At 42.2% G+C, this 17,107-nt stretch overlaps 1 protein-coding gene across 1 annotated transcript in view; it reads left to right on the forward strand.

Annotated features, from left to right (window-relative positions):
• The window catches only part of LOC128500059 (protein shisa-9-like), a 133,363-nt gene that overhangs the window by 63,539 nt on the left and 52,717 nt on the right, over positions 1-17,107 (forward strand). The window contains exon 2 of the mRNA XM_053469085.1: positions 430-551. Coding sequence (XP_053325060.1) covers positions 430-551 — 122 coding nt within the window. The remainder of the gene's footprint in view (positions 1-429; positions 552-17,107) is intronic.

The following is a 17,107-nucleotide window of genomic DNA, read 5'->3' on the forward strand; positions in this document are numbered from 1 at the left end:
CCACTGTTTGTATACCTACTCACATTATGTCCCTTGGCCAAGATACCAATTCCCCCATATAAAATTAAAGTTTTGTTAGGTGCCCCACCCCCATTCTTTGTGTGTCACTCACTGTTTGTTTGTCCCTAGCAGTATCCCTCCAATGGCACTGTCGGGTTTAAATTATTTGACTGACACGTACAGCAAATACAGTAGCTGATTAATGCTGGGTATCTATTGGAAACACACTTGAATCATGCTATAACAAGAATTCTTATGTTTTATTGTATTTTATTTATTAAATACTTTGTTGAATTTTTGCTGTGAAAGCTTCCCTTTAAAAGACAACTCCACCCCTCTTTCTAGGAAAAGCAGGAAACATACACTGAGAAGTAGAACCAGCCAATCATGTATGACACAGAAATATTTACACTATCATACTTTTTTCAGGACTCTGACTGACCTTCTAAAGCAACCAGCCCATACGGATTTTGTGACAGATGGGCATCGAGGCAGTGTCCAAGTGCAGATCACCGAAGTGATGCAGAGGATATCCCCACGAAACAGTATTGGTGAGAAATAACATTGAACCAAAATTATCTTGGCTTTTTAGCCTTCCCCATTTTGATATTTAAGCTTAATCTTTGAAGTCATGACAACTGTCATGATTTTGGAGTGTTCTGTGACTATGTAATGCTGGCATACCTCACATATGTGGTATCAGTGGCGTCTCCAGCTTTAATATTTAGGGGGCACATGGGGGGCCAGGGACCAAAGTAGGGGGGGCCAATTATAAAACGGCACATATACACTATATACCGTATTTGCTCGATTATAAGACGACCCTGATTATAAGACGACCCCCCAAATCTTAATATTAATTTAGAAAAAAAAGAAAAAGCCTGAATATAAGACGACCCTATAGGAAAAAAGTTTTACCAGTAAATGTTAATTCATTTAAACTATTTTTTTTAATAAAAGCTATGATTGAGAAAAATATTTTGGTTTTATTTCCTTCTATTTTCCAACCTGCCCCCCAGTTATGCACATCTGCCCCAGAAATGCCTTATACCCCCTATATGCCACTGTGCCCCATGATATGCCTTTTAACCCTCTAAATGCCACTGTGCCCCATGATATGCCTTTTAACCCTATATGCCACTGTGCCCCATGATATGCCTTTTAACCCTATATGCCACTATGGCACTTAGAGGGTTAAAAGGCATATTAGAAACATAGAAAGTGACGGCAGATAAGAGCCAGAAGGCCCATCCAGTCTGCCCAACCTCTGAGTACTCTCCTTTAGTACTTGCCCTTATCCTATATCTAGCTTGGCATTATGCCTATCCCATGCTTGCTTAAATGACTTTACTGTATTAACATCTACCACTTCCACTGGGAGGCTATTCCATGCGTCCACTACCCTTTCCGTAAAGTAATATTTTCTGATGTTACCATTAAACCTTTGCCCCTCTAGTTTATGCTTGTGTCCTCTTGTTGCGGTTTTATTTCTTCTTTTAAATAAACTTTCTTCCTTTACTTTGTTGATTCCCTTTAAGTATTTAAATGTTTCTATCATATCCCCCCTGTCCCGTCTTTTTTCCAGGCTATATAGGTTAAGATCCTTTAACCTGTCCTGGTAAGGTTTATTTTGTAATCCATAAACCATTTTAGTAGCCCTTCTCTGCACTTTCTCCAACATTTCTATATCCTTCTGGAGATACGGTCTCCAGTACTGTACACAATACTCCAAGTGAGGTCTCACCAGTGATCTGTACAGCGGCATGAGCACTTCCCTCTTCCTACTGCTAATACCTCTCCATATACAACCAAGCATTCTGCTAGCATTACCTGCTGCTCTACTGCATTGTCTACCTACCTTTAAACCTTTAAATAATTACCCCTAAATCCCTTTCCTCACACGTTGAGGTTAGGACAGTACCAAATAGTCTATACTCTGCCCTTGGGTTTTTATGCCCCAGGTGCATTACTTTGCATTTATCCACGTTAAATGTCAATTGCCACAGCTCTGACCATTTTTCCAGCTTACCTAGATCGTTTGCCATTTGGCTTCTTCCTCCAGGAACATCAACCCTGTTGCAAATTTTTGTGTCGTCAGCAAATAAACATACCTTTCCATCAACACCATCTGCAATATCACTAATGAAAATATTAAAGAGAATGGGTCCAAGTACAGATCCCTGAGGTATCCCACTGGTAACAAGACCTTGTTCTGAATATACGCCATTGACTACAACCCTCTGTTTTCTGTCACTCAGCCACTCCTTAATCCATTCAACAACATTGGGATCTAAACCCAGAGATTGCAGTTTATTTATAAGTCTTCTATGTGGAACAGTGTCAAAGGCCTTACTGAAATCCAGATACGCAATGTCTACTGCACCACCTTGATCAATTACTTTAGTCACCCAATCAAAAAAATCAATAAGATTTGTTTGGCAAGATCTTCCTGAGGAAAACCCATGTTGTTTTTGATCTTGAAAGCCATGTGACTTCAGATGTTCAACAATCCTTTCCTTTAACATTGTTTCCATTAATTTTCCCACTACAGATGTAAGACTAACTGGCCTGTAGTTGCCCGACTCCTCCCTACTGCCTTTTTTGTGTATAGGCACAACATTCGCTACTTTCCAATCCCCAGGGACAACTCCCGTTACCAATGATTCGTTAAATATATCAGTTAACGGTTTTGCTAGTACACCCCCAAGCTCTTTTAATAACTTGGGGTGTATCCCATCAGGCCCCATCGACTTATTTGTCTTTACCTTAGACAACTGAAGTAAAACCTCCGCCTCGATAAACTCACATATTTCAAATGATTCAGTCTTTTTTCCCAACTGAGGTCCCATTCCATCATTCTCATCTGTAAAAACTGAACAGAAATATTCATTGAGGCAGTCAGCTAAACCTTTATCCTCTTCTATATATATGCCTTTTGTTTTTAGTCTAACTAATCCTTGTTTAACTTTCCTTTTCTCATTTATATATCTAAAAAATGTTTTATCTCCATTTTTTACTGATAGGGCAATTCGCTCTTCTGCCTGTGATTTGGCAGTTTTTATAACTTTCTTTGCCTCTTTCTGCCTAATTTTATAGATCTGTCTATCTTCCTCACTTTGGGTATTTTTGTATCTACTACAGGCTAACTTCTTGTCTTTCACGATTTTGGCCACTTCTGCAGAGTACCACAGCGGTTTCCTTAATTTTTTACTCTTACTGACCAACCTAATACAATTTTCTGTTATCTTCGATAAAACAGCTTTTACAAAATCCCATTTCTCCTGAACACCATTTAAATTGTGCCAGTCTGATAATGACTCCTCTATACATTTTCTCATTTTAGAAAAGTCAGCTTTTCTAAAATCTAAAACTTTTGTTTTTGTGTGGTGTGACTCAGTCACTGTTCGTATATTAAACCACGCAGACTGATGATCACTAGATCCCAAACTTTCACCTACAGAAATATCTGTTAACAAATCTCCATTTGTGAACACTAAATCCAATGTGGCCTCCTTAAGAGTTGGTTCCTCAACCACCTGTTTTAAAGATAATCCCAATAACGAGTTTAGAATATCCGCACTCCTGGTACAACCAGCTACTTTCGTTTTCCAGTTCACATCAGGGAGATTAAAGTCACCCATGATTATAACATCCCCCTTCACTGTCATTTTAGCTATTTCCTCCACTAGTAGATTATCGAGTTCTTCTACTTGTCCTGGGGGTCTATAAATCACACCTATGCGAGTTACTTTACTTTTGCCAAATTGTACTGTAACCCAAACCGACTCTAAGTTCTCTTCACCAACTTGTATTAAGTTAGATTTTATGTTATTTTTCACATATAGGGCCACCCCTCCCCCTTTCCTGCCCTTTCTATCTTTTCTATATAAAGAGTACCCCGGTATTGATATGTCCCAGTCATTTTTCTCATTATACCATGTCTCAGTAACAGCCACTATATCAACATTCTCAGTTGCCACAACGAGCATTTGTAGACATGACCTTTAGCTTGTCATTTAACACCGATGCTGCAATCACTTTCTGTCCTTGCTTTGGGGGGCAAAACATATGCTTCTCCCTATTATCTTTATAGACCAAGCCCCCAGGTCCACCCACCTGGTTACTAAGTAAATCGCCTTCCCTTTCTATACTGTCTAACCCGGCATTTATTCCCTCCCCCCCATTCCCAAGCACATTGGACCCTCTTGCATTTAGGTGCAATCCATCACGACTATAGAGATTGTACCCCAAAGCAAAATCAGCCCAGTGCTCTAAGAACCCAAAGCCCTCCTTCTTACACCAAGACTTCAGCCATGCATTTAGCTGCCTAATCTCCCGCTGCCTTTCTGGTGTAGCGCATGGCACAGGTAGTATCTCTGAGAATACTACCTTGGAGGTCCTTTTCTTAATCTTACTATCCAAGTCCCTAAAATTATCTTTTAGGACACTCCATCTTCCTCTTACTATGTCATTGGTGCCAATGTGCACCAAGACAGCTGGATCCTCACCAGCCCCTCCCAATAATCTATCCACTCTGTCCGCAACATGCCGAACCCGGGTACCCGGGAGACAGCAAACCATTCGGTTGCTGCGATCAGAGCTACAGATTACCCTGTCTGTTTTCCTGATTATTGAATCCCCTACCACCACAACCTGCCTGGGCTTTCCTTCCTTTCGGATCCCCTGCACATTGGATGAGCTGCTCTCCCGGCTGTTAGGGAGAACAGCTTTTTCCGCAAAGCCTACCTCTGAGTCTGCCTCCCCAACATGCTCACTTAAAAGGGCAAATTTGTTGGGAGGGAGAGACTCTGGGCTGGCTTGCCTCTTCCTCTTCCCTTCCCCACTGCAACCACGTCTTACTGTCACCCAGCTATGTGCCTGACTCCCTTCTGACTGATCTCCTCCCTCATTGCTAGGGGCCCCATCTAAACTTTGCTCAGTGAGCAACAGACTCCTCTCAAGGTTGTCAATCTCTCTCAGTGTTTCAATGTGCCTCTTCAGAGCACCAACCTCAGCTTCCAGAGAGACCAATTGATCACACTTACCACAGCGATATGGACCCAGGAACTGCTGTTCCAAGCATGCATACATATGGCATGATGTGCACTGAGTGAAATCTCCAAGCTTGCTCATTCTTTATAAAGGGACGCGAGTATAGAATTTAAACAATTGCTTTATGTCACTTACCCTCCTTGCTCTTGCACTCTTGTGTTGCACTAACTGCTGTGGTGCACAAACTGGTCACTTACAGAAAGCAAGTCACTTAGAAAATGCAAGCCCCTTACAGTGAGCAAGCTCTGTGAGTTTAACCACTTCCTTATATACAGAGCAACACAGTTAATTGATTATAAACCCCACCCTTAACTAATTACACTATAGAAAATGGGAGAGAAAAAAAAAACCAAACAGTTAATGCAAAACACACAGTTTTTTTTTTTGTTTTTTTTTTTGTTTTTTTACCACAAACCCTTCAACCCTCTTGTTGCTGGTTGAGATACAAACCCACTGTTGGTATACTTATAATACCACTTCTCTGCCGCTGCTGTGGTGCACAAACTGGTCACTTACAGAAAGCAAGTCACTTAGAAAATGCAAGCCCCTTACAGTGAGCAAGCTCTGTGAGTTTAACCACTTCCTTATATACAGAGCAACACAGTTAATTGATTATAAACCCCACCCTTAACTAATTACACTATAGAAAATGGGAGAGAAAAAAAACCAAACAGTTAATGCAAAACACACAGTTTTTTTTTTGTTTTTTTTTGTTTTTTTTACCACAAACCCTTCAACCCTCTTGTTGCTGGTTGAGATACAAACCCACTGTTGGTATACTTATAATACCACTTCTCTGCCGCTGCTGTGGTGCACAAACTGGTCACTTACAGAAAGCAAGTCACTTAGAAAATGCAAGCCCCTTACAGTGAGCCCCCTCTGCTAGCCACACCTCCTTCCGGCTGCAGCGGAAGTTGTCTACGCGAATCGCGTAGACATCTACACGCTGCACCAGCTGCACACCGGGGACTCTGAAGTACCGGTAAGTGGGGCGGGGGGGTTGAGACAGGAGGATCCAGGTCCCCTGCAGCTGCGGGGGATCTGGATCTTAGTCGTCTCATAGTCAGACTTTGAGGTCTGATTATAAGACGACCCCGATTATAAGACGAGGGGTATTTTTCAGAGCATTTGCTCTGAAAAAAGCCTTGTCTTATAATCGAGCAAATACGGTATATATACATACACACGTTAGACGTGCATTTTTAACTACATAATAGTAAAGACCGTGATTGAAATATGGCAGTTATTTTTTATTCTTTAATATTAGCCCCTGCTGACAATATATATAAATATTAGACCCTGCTGCCGATATATAGAAATATTACACCCTGCTTCCGATATATATTAATATTAGCCCCTGCAGCCAATATATATTAATATTAGACGCTGCTGCCAATATATATAAATATTAAACACTGCTGTCAATATATAAATAAATATTAGACCCTGCTGCCAATATATAAATAAATATTAGCCCCTGCTGCCAATATATATATATAAATATTAGAACCTGCTGCCAATATATTTTATAGTGAAAAAATTGGACCCTACCCAAGCATTTCCTTGGGCCCCGCTCAACGCTTCCTTGCATGCAATCACTCCCTCCGCTACCACACAAAAAAAAATAATATTTGCCACACTGACTGCAGATCAGAGGAAGACCGTGAGAGTCAGTACTTCTGACTTCACCGTGACATTGAGAGGTCCTCTCCCCTGTAATCATGCCCAGAGTCCCTTTGTCCCCTCATTCACTAAACCATACCGCTCTTTTACTTACACCCTGTAGTTCAGGTATAGATCAAATAAACAGCACATGGAAACCGCACATGCAACTGAATGAGATAAAAAAAACTTGTATTTGCAGGTATACATAAATAATGTATGGAAACATAGCATTGCAGGAATAAACCAACAGAACACACAAACCCAGCATTGCATCAACTGGAAATCACATGTACACTCAGCACTAAACACATGGAAACAGCACTCCAGGTATTGAACAACTGAATAAGACATACAAATCCTATATTTGCAGGTAAACATAAATAATGTATGGGAATATAGCCGATACAGATCAACAGAATAACACAAAACCCAGCTTTGCAGGTATATATCAATTGGAAATTACATATAAACTCTGCATTAAAAGGTATAGATAAACCCCCGTAAATTACAGGCATAGATCACTGGTCACACACCCCAAAGCCAACCCTGGCGTCCACACTGCCCACATAGAACCTGACCAGCACCCAAATTACACGTACATAGGACATGCCATCTTTGTCGCCAAACAGCCCAGCATGAGTCAACATTGTCCCCAAACAGCTGAACGTACGCCATGTTTGTCCCATAAACACACTATCTGTGCAATCTTTGTCCCCATTGCCTAAACACCCTGCTTATACAATCTTTGCTTTTTTGACAAATGAATAATACACCTATGATTCACAAACACCTTTACAGTCACTCACTAATTCACACAATCATTTATTCTTTCACACAAAGTATTTACACATATTCATTAATGCATCCACACATTAATCCATTCATTCTCTCTCTCATTCTGACTCTTTATTTCAATATTCTTGCCACCCTCCTATCTACCCCCTCTCCCTCCCTATCTACCCCCCTCTCTCTCGCTATCTACCCCCCTCTCTCTCGCTATCTACCCCCCTCTCTCTCACTATCTACCCTATCTAACCCCTCTCCCTCTCTCCCTCCCTATCTACCCTATCTACCCTCTCTCCCTCCCTATCTATCCCATCTACCCCCTCTCCCTCCCTATATACCCCCTCTCCCTCCCTATATACCCCTCTCCCTCCCTATCTATCCTATCTACCCCCTCTCCCTCCCAATCTATCCTATCTACCCCATCTCCCTCCCAATCTATCCTAACTACCCCCTCTCCCTCCCAATCTATCCCTATCTACCCCCCTCTCCCTCCCAATCTATCCCTATCTACCCCCCCTCTCCCTCCCAATCTATCCCTATCTACCCTCCTCTCCCTCCCAATCTATCCCTATCTACCCCCCCTCTCCCTCCCAATCTATCCCTATCTACCCCCCCTCTCCCTCCCAATCTATCCCTATCTACCTTTTCTCACTTCCTATCTACCTCTTTTCACTCTCTAACCCCCTCCTAACTTTCTACCCCCCCCCCCCCTTTGAAGTTCACTTACCTTGGGCTTGTAGAAGTCCAGCGGCGGGATCACGAGGTCTCTGTCTTCCTGGTTCTGCCGCAGTGTGCGCGGCTTCATTGCTGAGCGCCGGATATGACATCATATACCGGCGCTCGGCTTGAAATGCCGGCACTGCGACCAAGGCAGAGGCCTCGCAGTCGCGGAGAAGAGTGAGAGGCGCCGAACGGTTGGTGAGAACTTATTCCTCAGTGACCGCTCAGCGCCTCTCTCTCCTCCGGATCTATTAAAAAAAAAAAGACAGCGTTTCAATTGGGGGGGCACACCGGGGGGCACAGCATGATGTAGGGGGGCCATGGCCCCCTCTGGCCCCCCCCCCTGCCGACGCCACTGCTTGTGAAAGGTACAGAGAAAAAACAATTTTCCAATTAGATTTATGTAACTCTTAGAAAGGTAAGTAGGGGCTTTTTAAATCCTTAAGTAATGTGCTTTCAGGGTTCTACCAGAAAAAAAAAGTGAAACCACTTTGCACTTCGCTCATGGATTAGGGGTCTCTTGTGACTGTGTAACACAGACATATCACATATATGTGGTATCTATATGCTCAAGAGAAGCAGAAGATTACACTTGTTAGTTTTTTTTTCTTGTCCCAGATAGCCCAGTGTAAAGCATCCTTATCAAAAAGTGCCTGACACAACATCTGAATAACAAGACATACCCATGCATTTGAGATATTGCTGTACTTAGGTTATTGCTCAATATATACGAAGAATCTTTTCTGTACTTGCAAATGTCCTGTAAAACAAATCTAAAATACTGTAATATGTTCAATTCTTAGCATTTCACATGTAAAAAATAATTAAAAATCAGACACATATGCAAACACCTACCTCGAACAACAGCTCAGTCCCCTAGTTGCTTTACAGGCACTTCTACACACTCCTTTTACTTAACTCTCGTCGCAGGTCAGGACTAATCCACTCCTTTTTTTAACAATAAGGGCGTGGAATTTAGTTAGGATTCGTATGGGATTGCAGTGGAGATTTTCTTTTTTTTCAACCACTTTGTAATAATTCTTCCTTTCAGGAGGGGGTTGCGCTTGTTGTCTTTAAAAGGTGGGCAGAAAGGGGAATACATAACCTGGTTCCTTTCATCGATTTTCATAACTCTTTGATGTCTGCTAGGGAACAACTTAGACGCATACACATTTCATGGTTTGCGTATCTACAATTGCAAAGTTTTGCTAGATCTCAAACTGCTTCTTTCAGCCGGATTGGAATAATCCCTTAGACTGCTATAGTCTGGTCACATGTCCACACAATTTGTTTACGAGACTTTAGATGTGGGTTTTTTTTGTAATTACACACCCAGAGGTGTGACTGCGTGGTTAACACATTTTCCTATACTTCAATGTGAGGACCTTATTACCATTACTATTACTATTGCTCTGTAAACTACTCCCAGCTAGCTCTTATCAAGAGATGCAGCTGAAAATAGTTCATCAAGCCTACTTGTCCCCTCATAGACAAAAGGACTGCGTGCTAAGGCCTTGGTTTGTACAGTTCTGGCTGTGGCCAGGAAAACCATTCCGCAGCAATGGATACATACTGAGCCTACTTCAATGTCTTTATTTTATAATAAATTGTTCCACCTGCTCAGAATGGATTGGTTAGATGCGACAATACTCAAAGAAAGAGACACTCATAGATTTTTCAAACAAATGGAAGGTTTTATTGGTACCCTGGAGAACTCTGATAAATGTCAAATCAAAGTGACTTTCTGTGACACATCCTGGTTTGGTGCACATCCTTGTTCGTAATACCTGACCTTGGCCGGTTTGATGTCAGAGTTTTTTGTTGTTTTTTTACTCCGGTTATTTGTCATGCTGGACTGGCATGGTGGGTGGGTGTATGGATGGGGGGTTGAGGGGGGATAGTTCTGTGACTTCAACCATTGTCTTTAACGGTCTTTACCTGATTTGTATCAATGTTGTCCTTTGGTATTCTCTGGGGACATACCTGTGGGGTGATGTTATTGTTGCTATTGTTGATTTTGTTGTAAATGGAAAACTCAATAAAAAGATTTTCCAAAAAAAATAAAAAAAATAGTTTGAAAAGTGATACATCTTTCATATTTAGCTTTCTAACTACCAAAATACACAAATCAGCCATAACAATTTGACCAATGACAAATTTAGTGAATAATATTGATAATGTTGTTATCATGACACCTGTCAGTGGGCATGGGAACCCCTAAAAATCTGGGGGGGGTAGCATTTTTACTGGTAGGGTATACCTGACCATTTCACCAACAGGGACTTTTATGACATTGCATTATAAATACATAGACATTAATATGTAGTTGGTCCCCCTTTGCAGCTATAACGGCTTCCACTTTTCTGGGAATGATTTCCACAAGATTTTGGAGTGTTTCTGTGGGGAATTTTTGCAACCATGCCTTTATGGACCTTGTTTTGTACACTGGGGCACAGTCATGATGGAATAGAAAAGGACCTTCCCCAAAACTGTTCCCACAAAGTTAGAAGCATAGTGTTGTCCAAAATGTCTTGGTATATCACCTTCAGCTCATAAAACGTTCTACTGGATGAATGGGAGAAAATTCCCACAGAAACAGAAAAATCTTACAACCAGAGATGGACCCCACTGGACACGGCCACAGAGACTACTATGATGTATTGAAGGAACCATCTAAGACTCCTAACACGTCATGCACACAGGAACATATCCACACACTTAAACACTTGAATAACATACACACGCACGCACGCACGCAATAATACACCCCAAAACATTCCCACCCTAATATACCTAGACACATGCCCACCATAACACACCTGGAAACATACTAACATACCCATAAAAACAGATGTGCACAATAACATACCCACAAACATACACTATCATACCAAGACACGCATTCAAACACATCCTTCACTTACTCTGCCTACCCCTAGATTTAACACGTGGCGCTTTGTATTAGTGATGCCCTAGACCAAGTAGCACCCCGCAATATTCTCTTGTGTCCAAATGCTACATACAGTGACACACACACTCATTTTAACCAGAAATAGGCCTGGATTTAACCCTAGGTGCCCCTGAGTTAAACATGTGTTACAGGGAATCATTCTCTTCCTTTTAAGTACGACATGCCTGCTCATACACACATATGCACTGCTCTTACGCATGCCTGCCCACAAAAACACATATATACGCTGCAATTGCCTGCACATACACACTTGCCAGTACTCACACATATGCACTACCCTTATACACGCCTGCCCAAACATACATAAACTGCTCACACACATATGCTTCCCCATAAATATACATTGCCCTTGCACATACTTACACAGACGTATACACTATAAGACAAATACACTCCTTATATACACACATATACACTGCCCATACACACGTATGCACATACACTGCCCTTATATGCGCGTGCCTATACACACACATATACACACCTGCCCTATACACACACACACGTATGCCTGCCCAAGTGCCCATACATATTCATAAACATTGCCCATATACATGCCTCACCATATGTATATGCACACACACATATCTACCATCAGACCCCCCCTCCTTCATTCTCCACATCAGACCCCCCTTCGTTTTGCACATCAGACCCCCCCCCTTCGTTTTGCACATCAGACCCCCCCTTCGTTTTGCACATCAGACTCCCCTTTGTTTTCACATCAGACCCCCCACCTCGTTTTGCACATCAGACCCGCACCTCGTTTTGCACATCAGACCTCCACCTCATTTTGCCCATCAGACCCCCCTTGTTTTGCACATCAGACCACCCTCGTTTTGCACATCAGACCCGCACCTCGTTTTGCACATCAGACCTCCACCTCATTTTGCCCATCAGACCCCCCTTGTTTTGCACATCAGACCACCCTCGTTTTGCACATCAGACCCCCCCTCGTTTTGCACATCAGACCCCCCCTCGTTTTGCACAACAGACCCCCGGTTCATTTTGCACATCAGACCCCCCCCCTCGTTTTGCACATCTCTTACCTTTCTCTTCTTCCTTTCTGCTTTCTCTTCCTCCTTTCCTTCTGGTTTGCCGCTCACTCTCAGTGCAGTGCGGCTGCCACAGCTGTTTATACTGAGCACCGAGCTCACCGAGCTGAGTACTGAGCTGGGATATAAACGTCATATCCCATCGCCCGGTACTCAGTGACAGAGAGCACACTGGTAGGTGTTACCTTAATGTTGGACTGGTTAGGGAAATCCGTGATCTCCCCAACCAGTCCTGCACGCTGCAGCTGCTGATCGGGCAGCTGTGCACCAAGGGCACTCGCCACACTTACAGCCCTGGGGGGGATTTCTCTATTATCGGTCCCCCCCGCATGATTTCCTGGGGGGGATCCATCCCCCCCCCGCATGATTTCCTGGGGGGATCCATCCCCCCGCTCCCCCCGGTTCCTACGACCGTGTCAGTGGGTGGGATATTTTATGATGCAAGTGAACATTTCGTCCTCAAACTTGATGTGTTAGAAGCAGGAAAAATGGGAAAGCTTGAGTGAATTTGGCAAGGGCTACATTGTGATGGCTAGACGACTGGGTCACAGCATCTCCAAAACTACAGCTCGTGTGGAGTGTTCCCGGACTCAAGTTGTCAGTACCTCTCAAAAGTGGTCCAAGGAAGAAAAAGTTGTTAACCGATGACAGAGTTGGCACAAAGCAAAAACTGCTTCAGGAATGGTTCGAGAAACACAACAAGATCAAGGTGTTGACTTGGCCTCCAAGTTCCCCCAATCTCAATCAAATCGAGCATCTGTTTGATGTGCTGGACAAACAACCTACAGGAAATATAGCACACCTCCAGAGGTCTAGTGGAGTCCATGCCTCGACAGGACAGGGCAGTTTTGGCAGCAAAAGGGAGACCTACACAATATTAGGCAGCTGGTCAAAATGTTATGCCTGATCAATGTAAATGAAAATACAAGGTATATATTTTTTTCAAAATTTGGATGAATACCTAAATATGTTTTTGTTTATTTGTTTTGTTTCATTTGCACTAGCTATGTATATTATTTATAGGTGTACTTATGAAACATGTTAAGTTTTCAAAATAAAGGACTACTTGTGCTGAAAAAAACGATAGAATGAGTAAAGTTAACACTTGAAGCCTCTCCTCCTCTTTTCGTTTGAGCTATGTATGAAAGCTTAAACAGCTGATGCTTTCAAGGCCTGCCCTTTTTTCTATCATAGATATTTGGTTAAAGTCCAACCATATTGTTTTTGTTTAGTCAGGCTATATTTTAGTTGGTGCTGTGGAATCTTAGGATGTGGAGAGTATGGGTAATAAGAGGTTACATGTTTTCTGCATTGTGGTGATAAAAGCCTGATGCTCTGGAAGGTAGTATTCTTCTGTAGAAGAACATGATATATATGGTAGAGTGTATAAGCCAAATTAGACATCTGAATTAGTTGGTGAGAAACTGGACCATAAGTGTTGACACGGGGTCAACTTCAGGGCAAAGGATGTCTGCTTAATATTACTGATAAAAAGGTTTTGTACCGTGTTAGCCGTTGAGAAAACAGGAGAAAAATTATATAATTTATTGGCTAACTGAGAGTTTAATTGCGAGCTTTCAAGACCAAGTTGTTAATATTACTGAAAACCCACCCATGTTATTATTATTATTTATTGTTTTATATAGCGCCATCAAATTACAGATTTTCCTAGCCTAGGCGTCAGGTAATATAGATTTTATTAAAGACAGGAGGCGACTATTATGCTTTATACTTTCTTTACTACTCACAGCTGCAAAATGGTTAACAAACAGGTTAGGTAGAGAAGAAAAAATTACAAACAAACATGACAGGCACAATATGCTGAGAACCAATAATATGAATATATAGGTATAAAACAGGTGTAATCAATTAGTCCCTCCTCTTTCGTGCTGCGACGGTGTATAAGAACTTGGAACGATGAAATAACCATAGGAATTCTGGAATGAAGAACTGGAACTATGAATTCTTGAAGAGGAACGATGAAATCATAACGGTGTAACGAAATAAACGATTAGGCTGAAAGAGAGAGCAAAGGGTGGGTTAAGGGAGGGATAATAGTCACCTCCTGTCTTTAATAAAATCTATATTTCCTGACGCCTAGGCTAGGAAAATCTGTAATTTTATCTCAGACAGGAGGCTCCTATTATGCTAGTTTAAAGCATAAGTACTAATCATAACACAGTTCTAGAAACATGAGAAGTGGGTCTAAAATAAAAGGATTTAAATGTAGATTCCGATGACCAGTCGGCAGCTTTAAGAATGTCTAATAGAGAGCCTCCTGCCTGGAAAGTCTTGGTAGACATAGCGCCCCTAGAAGAGTGTGCACCAAATATGGAGATGTCAATGCCTGCAGAGGACATGACATACCTCACCCACCTGGCTAAGGTGGCGGAGGATACTGGAAGGTGAGGTTTACAGTATGAAATAAGTAATTGAGTGGATGTAGGAGATCTAAATGGAAGCGTCTTTTGTTTGTAAGTTTGTAAGCAACGAAGTACACATAATTTGGGATGGTCTGGGAAATTTGGATAGAAAATAGTTCTAAGGTTAGTCTTGGTACGTTTAACAATGTTAAATGAAACTCCATCTGGAGAAAAAGATCTAAATGATAAGTCTAGAGATTTAACATCAGATACTCTTTTAAAAGATATAAGACACAGTAACATAGTTAATTTACAAGACAGCATTTTCAGGGATAAATCAGGGATTTCATCCCAATTAGAAAATAGTTGAAAAACCAAATTTACGTCCCATGTGTCAGTGTATTTAGGTAGAGGGGCTCTGGTAAGTCTGATACCCCTGAGTAAATTGCATATGAGAGGATGTTTGCCTACATGGAGGTGGTCAATGGGAGGGTGGTTCGCTGAGATAGCTGAACGATAAAGGTTGATGGTACGGTAAGCTTTACCTGCATCGAATTGGAAGGAGAGGAAATTTAGTATGTGGGAGAGAGATGCTTGAACGGGATCCAAATCCCGTTGTAAGCACCAATTAATCCAAAATTTCCAGGCTGATCTGTAGTTAGATCTGGTACCTGCAGCCCATGCCTCGGATAGTAATCTTTGAGTTGAGATCAAAAATTCTGGATTAGATCCGAATGCCCCGAAATCAACCAGACGACAAGGGTCAGTTGGTTGGATAGGATGAGAGGGTGAGGGTTCCCTAGTGGGTCGGAAAGGATCGATCGGAAGTTTGGGAGGATCCTCGGGAAGTCTACAATCATGCTCAGGAGTTGTGGAAACCATGGTTGGCAGGCCACCAAGGGGTTATCAGAACTAGGGGATGTTTCTGATCCGAGACTTGGAGGAGAACTCGGGATATCGTCACAAATGGAGGGAACGCATAGTTGGTCCCTGGGGGCCATGTCTGGAGGAAAGCATCTGTTCCTAGAGCCTCCGGGTCTGGACGCCAACTGAAGAAGTGTTTCAGTTGGCGGTTGAGGCCTGAAGCAAAGAGGTCCATCTGAAGGGGACCCCATAGGGAGATAATCTGTTGGAATGTTGAATGATGGAGTTGCCAATCGCTGTAATCGACAAGGAATCGGGAATTCCAGTCTGCAATAGTATTGGATAAGCCAGGGAGGTATTCTGCCTTCAGAGAAATATTATTGTCTAGACAGAAATGCCAAAATTGTTTGGCTAAATCTGCTAAAGGTTTCGATCTTGTGCCTCCCAATTTGTTGATGTATTGAACTGCTGTCATATTGTCCATCCTGAGTAGGACACAGCAGTTGGTCTTCTGTTTGACGAAACTCTTCAGAGCAAAGGAGCCTGCCAACAATTCCAGATAGTTGATATGCATGTTGGACTCCATAGAAGACCATTTCCCTCCAGTTGAAGAAGTTCCGCAATGAGCACCCCAGCCAAGGAGACTGGCATCTGATTCTATAACAATGTCGGGAAAGGATCCGAAAATCGCTCTCCCGTTCCAGGATTGTACTTGATGAAGCCACCAAAGAAGTTCTTCTCTGGCATCTGAGTTGAGAGGGATTTCATCTGAATACCCTAGTCCTTCTCTCAAGTGTTTCGCCTTGAGACGTTGAAGAGCTCGGTAATGAAGAGGAGCTGGGAATATGGCTTGTACAGAAGCTGATAAGAGGCCTACTATGCGGGCTAGTGATCTGATAGAGATAAGTTGTCGGTTGAGAACAGATTTGATTTATTTGCGGATTATTTTTAATTTCTTTGAAGGAAGGCTGAGAGTAGCTTCCGTGGAATTGATAACAAAACTTAAGAATTCTATTTCTTGTGAAGGGAGTAGGATAGATTTCTTTTCGATGATAATAAAACCTAGATCCGTCAGAATGGATAAAGTCCAGGTCATGTGGACATGTATGGAATCGAGGTTTTGTGACATTACAAGAATGTCTGTCCTGAGGAGTGCGATTACAGGTTTTAGAATCTTTGTGAAGCACCAAGGTGCTGAAGAAAGGCCAAATGGAAGGCATGTGAATTGCCACCTTTGGCCTTTCCAAAGGAATTGAAGGTATTTCTGATGGTCCGGATGAATGGGGACTGTTAAATAGGCGTCTTTTAAATCTATTTTTATCATCCAATCGTCTTTTAGCAAGAGGTCCCGAAGGAAATGTATTCCCTCCATTTTGAAATGTTGATAGCGGACATAGTTGTGTAGATGTCTTAAATTTATGACTGGTCGGCAACCTCCATCTTTCTTTTTCACAAGAAAAAGATTGCTGAGGAAACCCATTGAGTTGTGGGGAGCTGGGATGATGGCGTTTTTGTTGATTAGATCTGAGATTTCTGACTGGATGAGAGACTGATCTGCTAGGGAAAAATATATTGGGAAAGGAAGGGATGACTGAATAGGAAGGGACACAAAATCTATTTTGTACCCTGTGATG

The sequence above is a fragment of the Spea bombifrons genome, chromosome 6 (genome assembly GCF_027358695.1).
Source record: "Spea bombifrons isolate aSpeBom1 chromosome 6, aSpeBom1.2.pri, whole genome shotgun sequence".
In the NCBI taxonomy this organism is placed as follows: Eukaryota; Metazoa; Chordata; class Amphibia; order Anura; family Pelobatidae; genus Spea; species Spea bombifrons.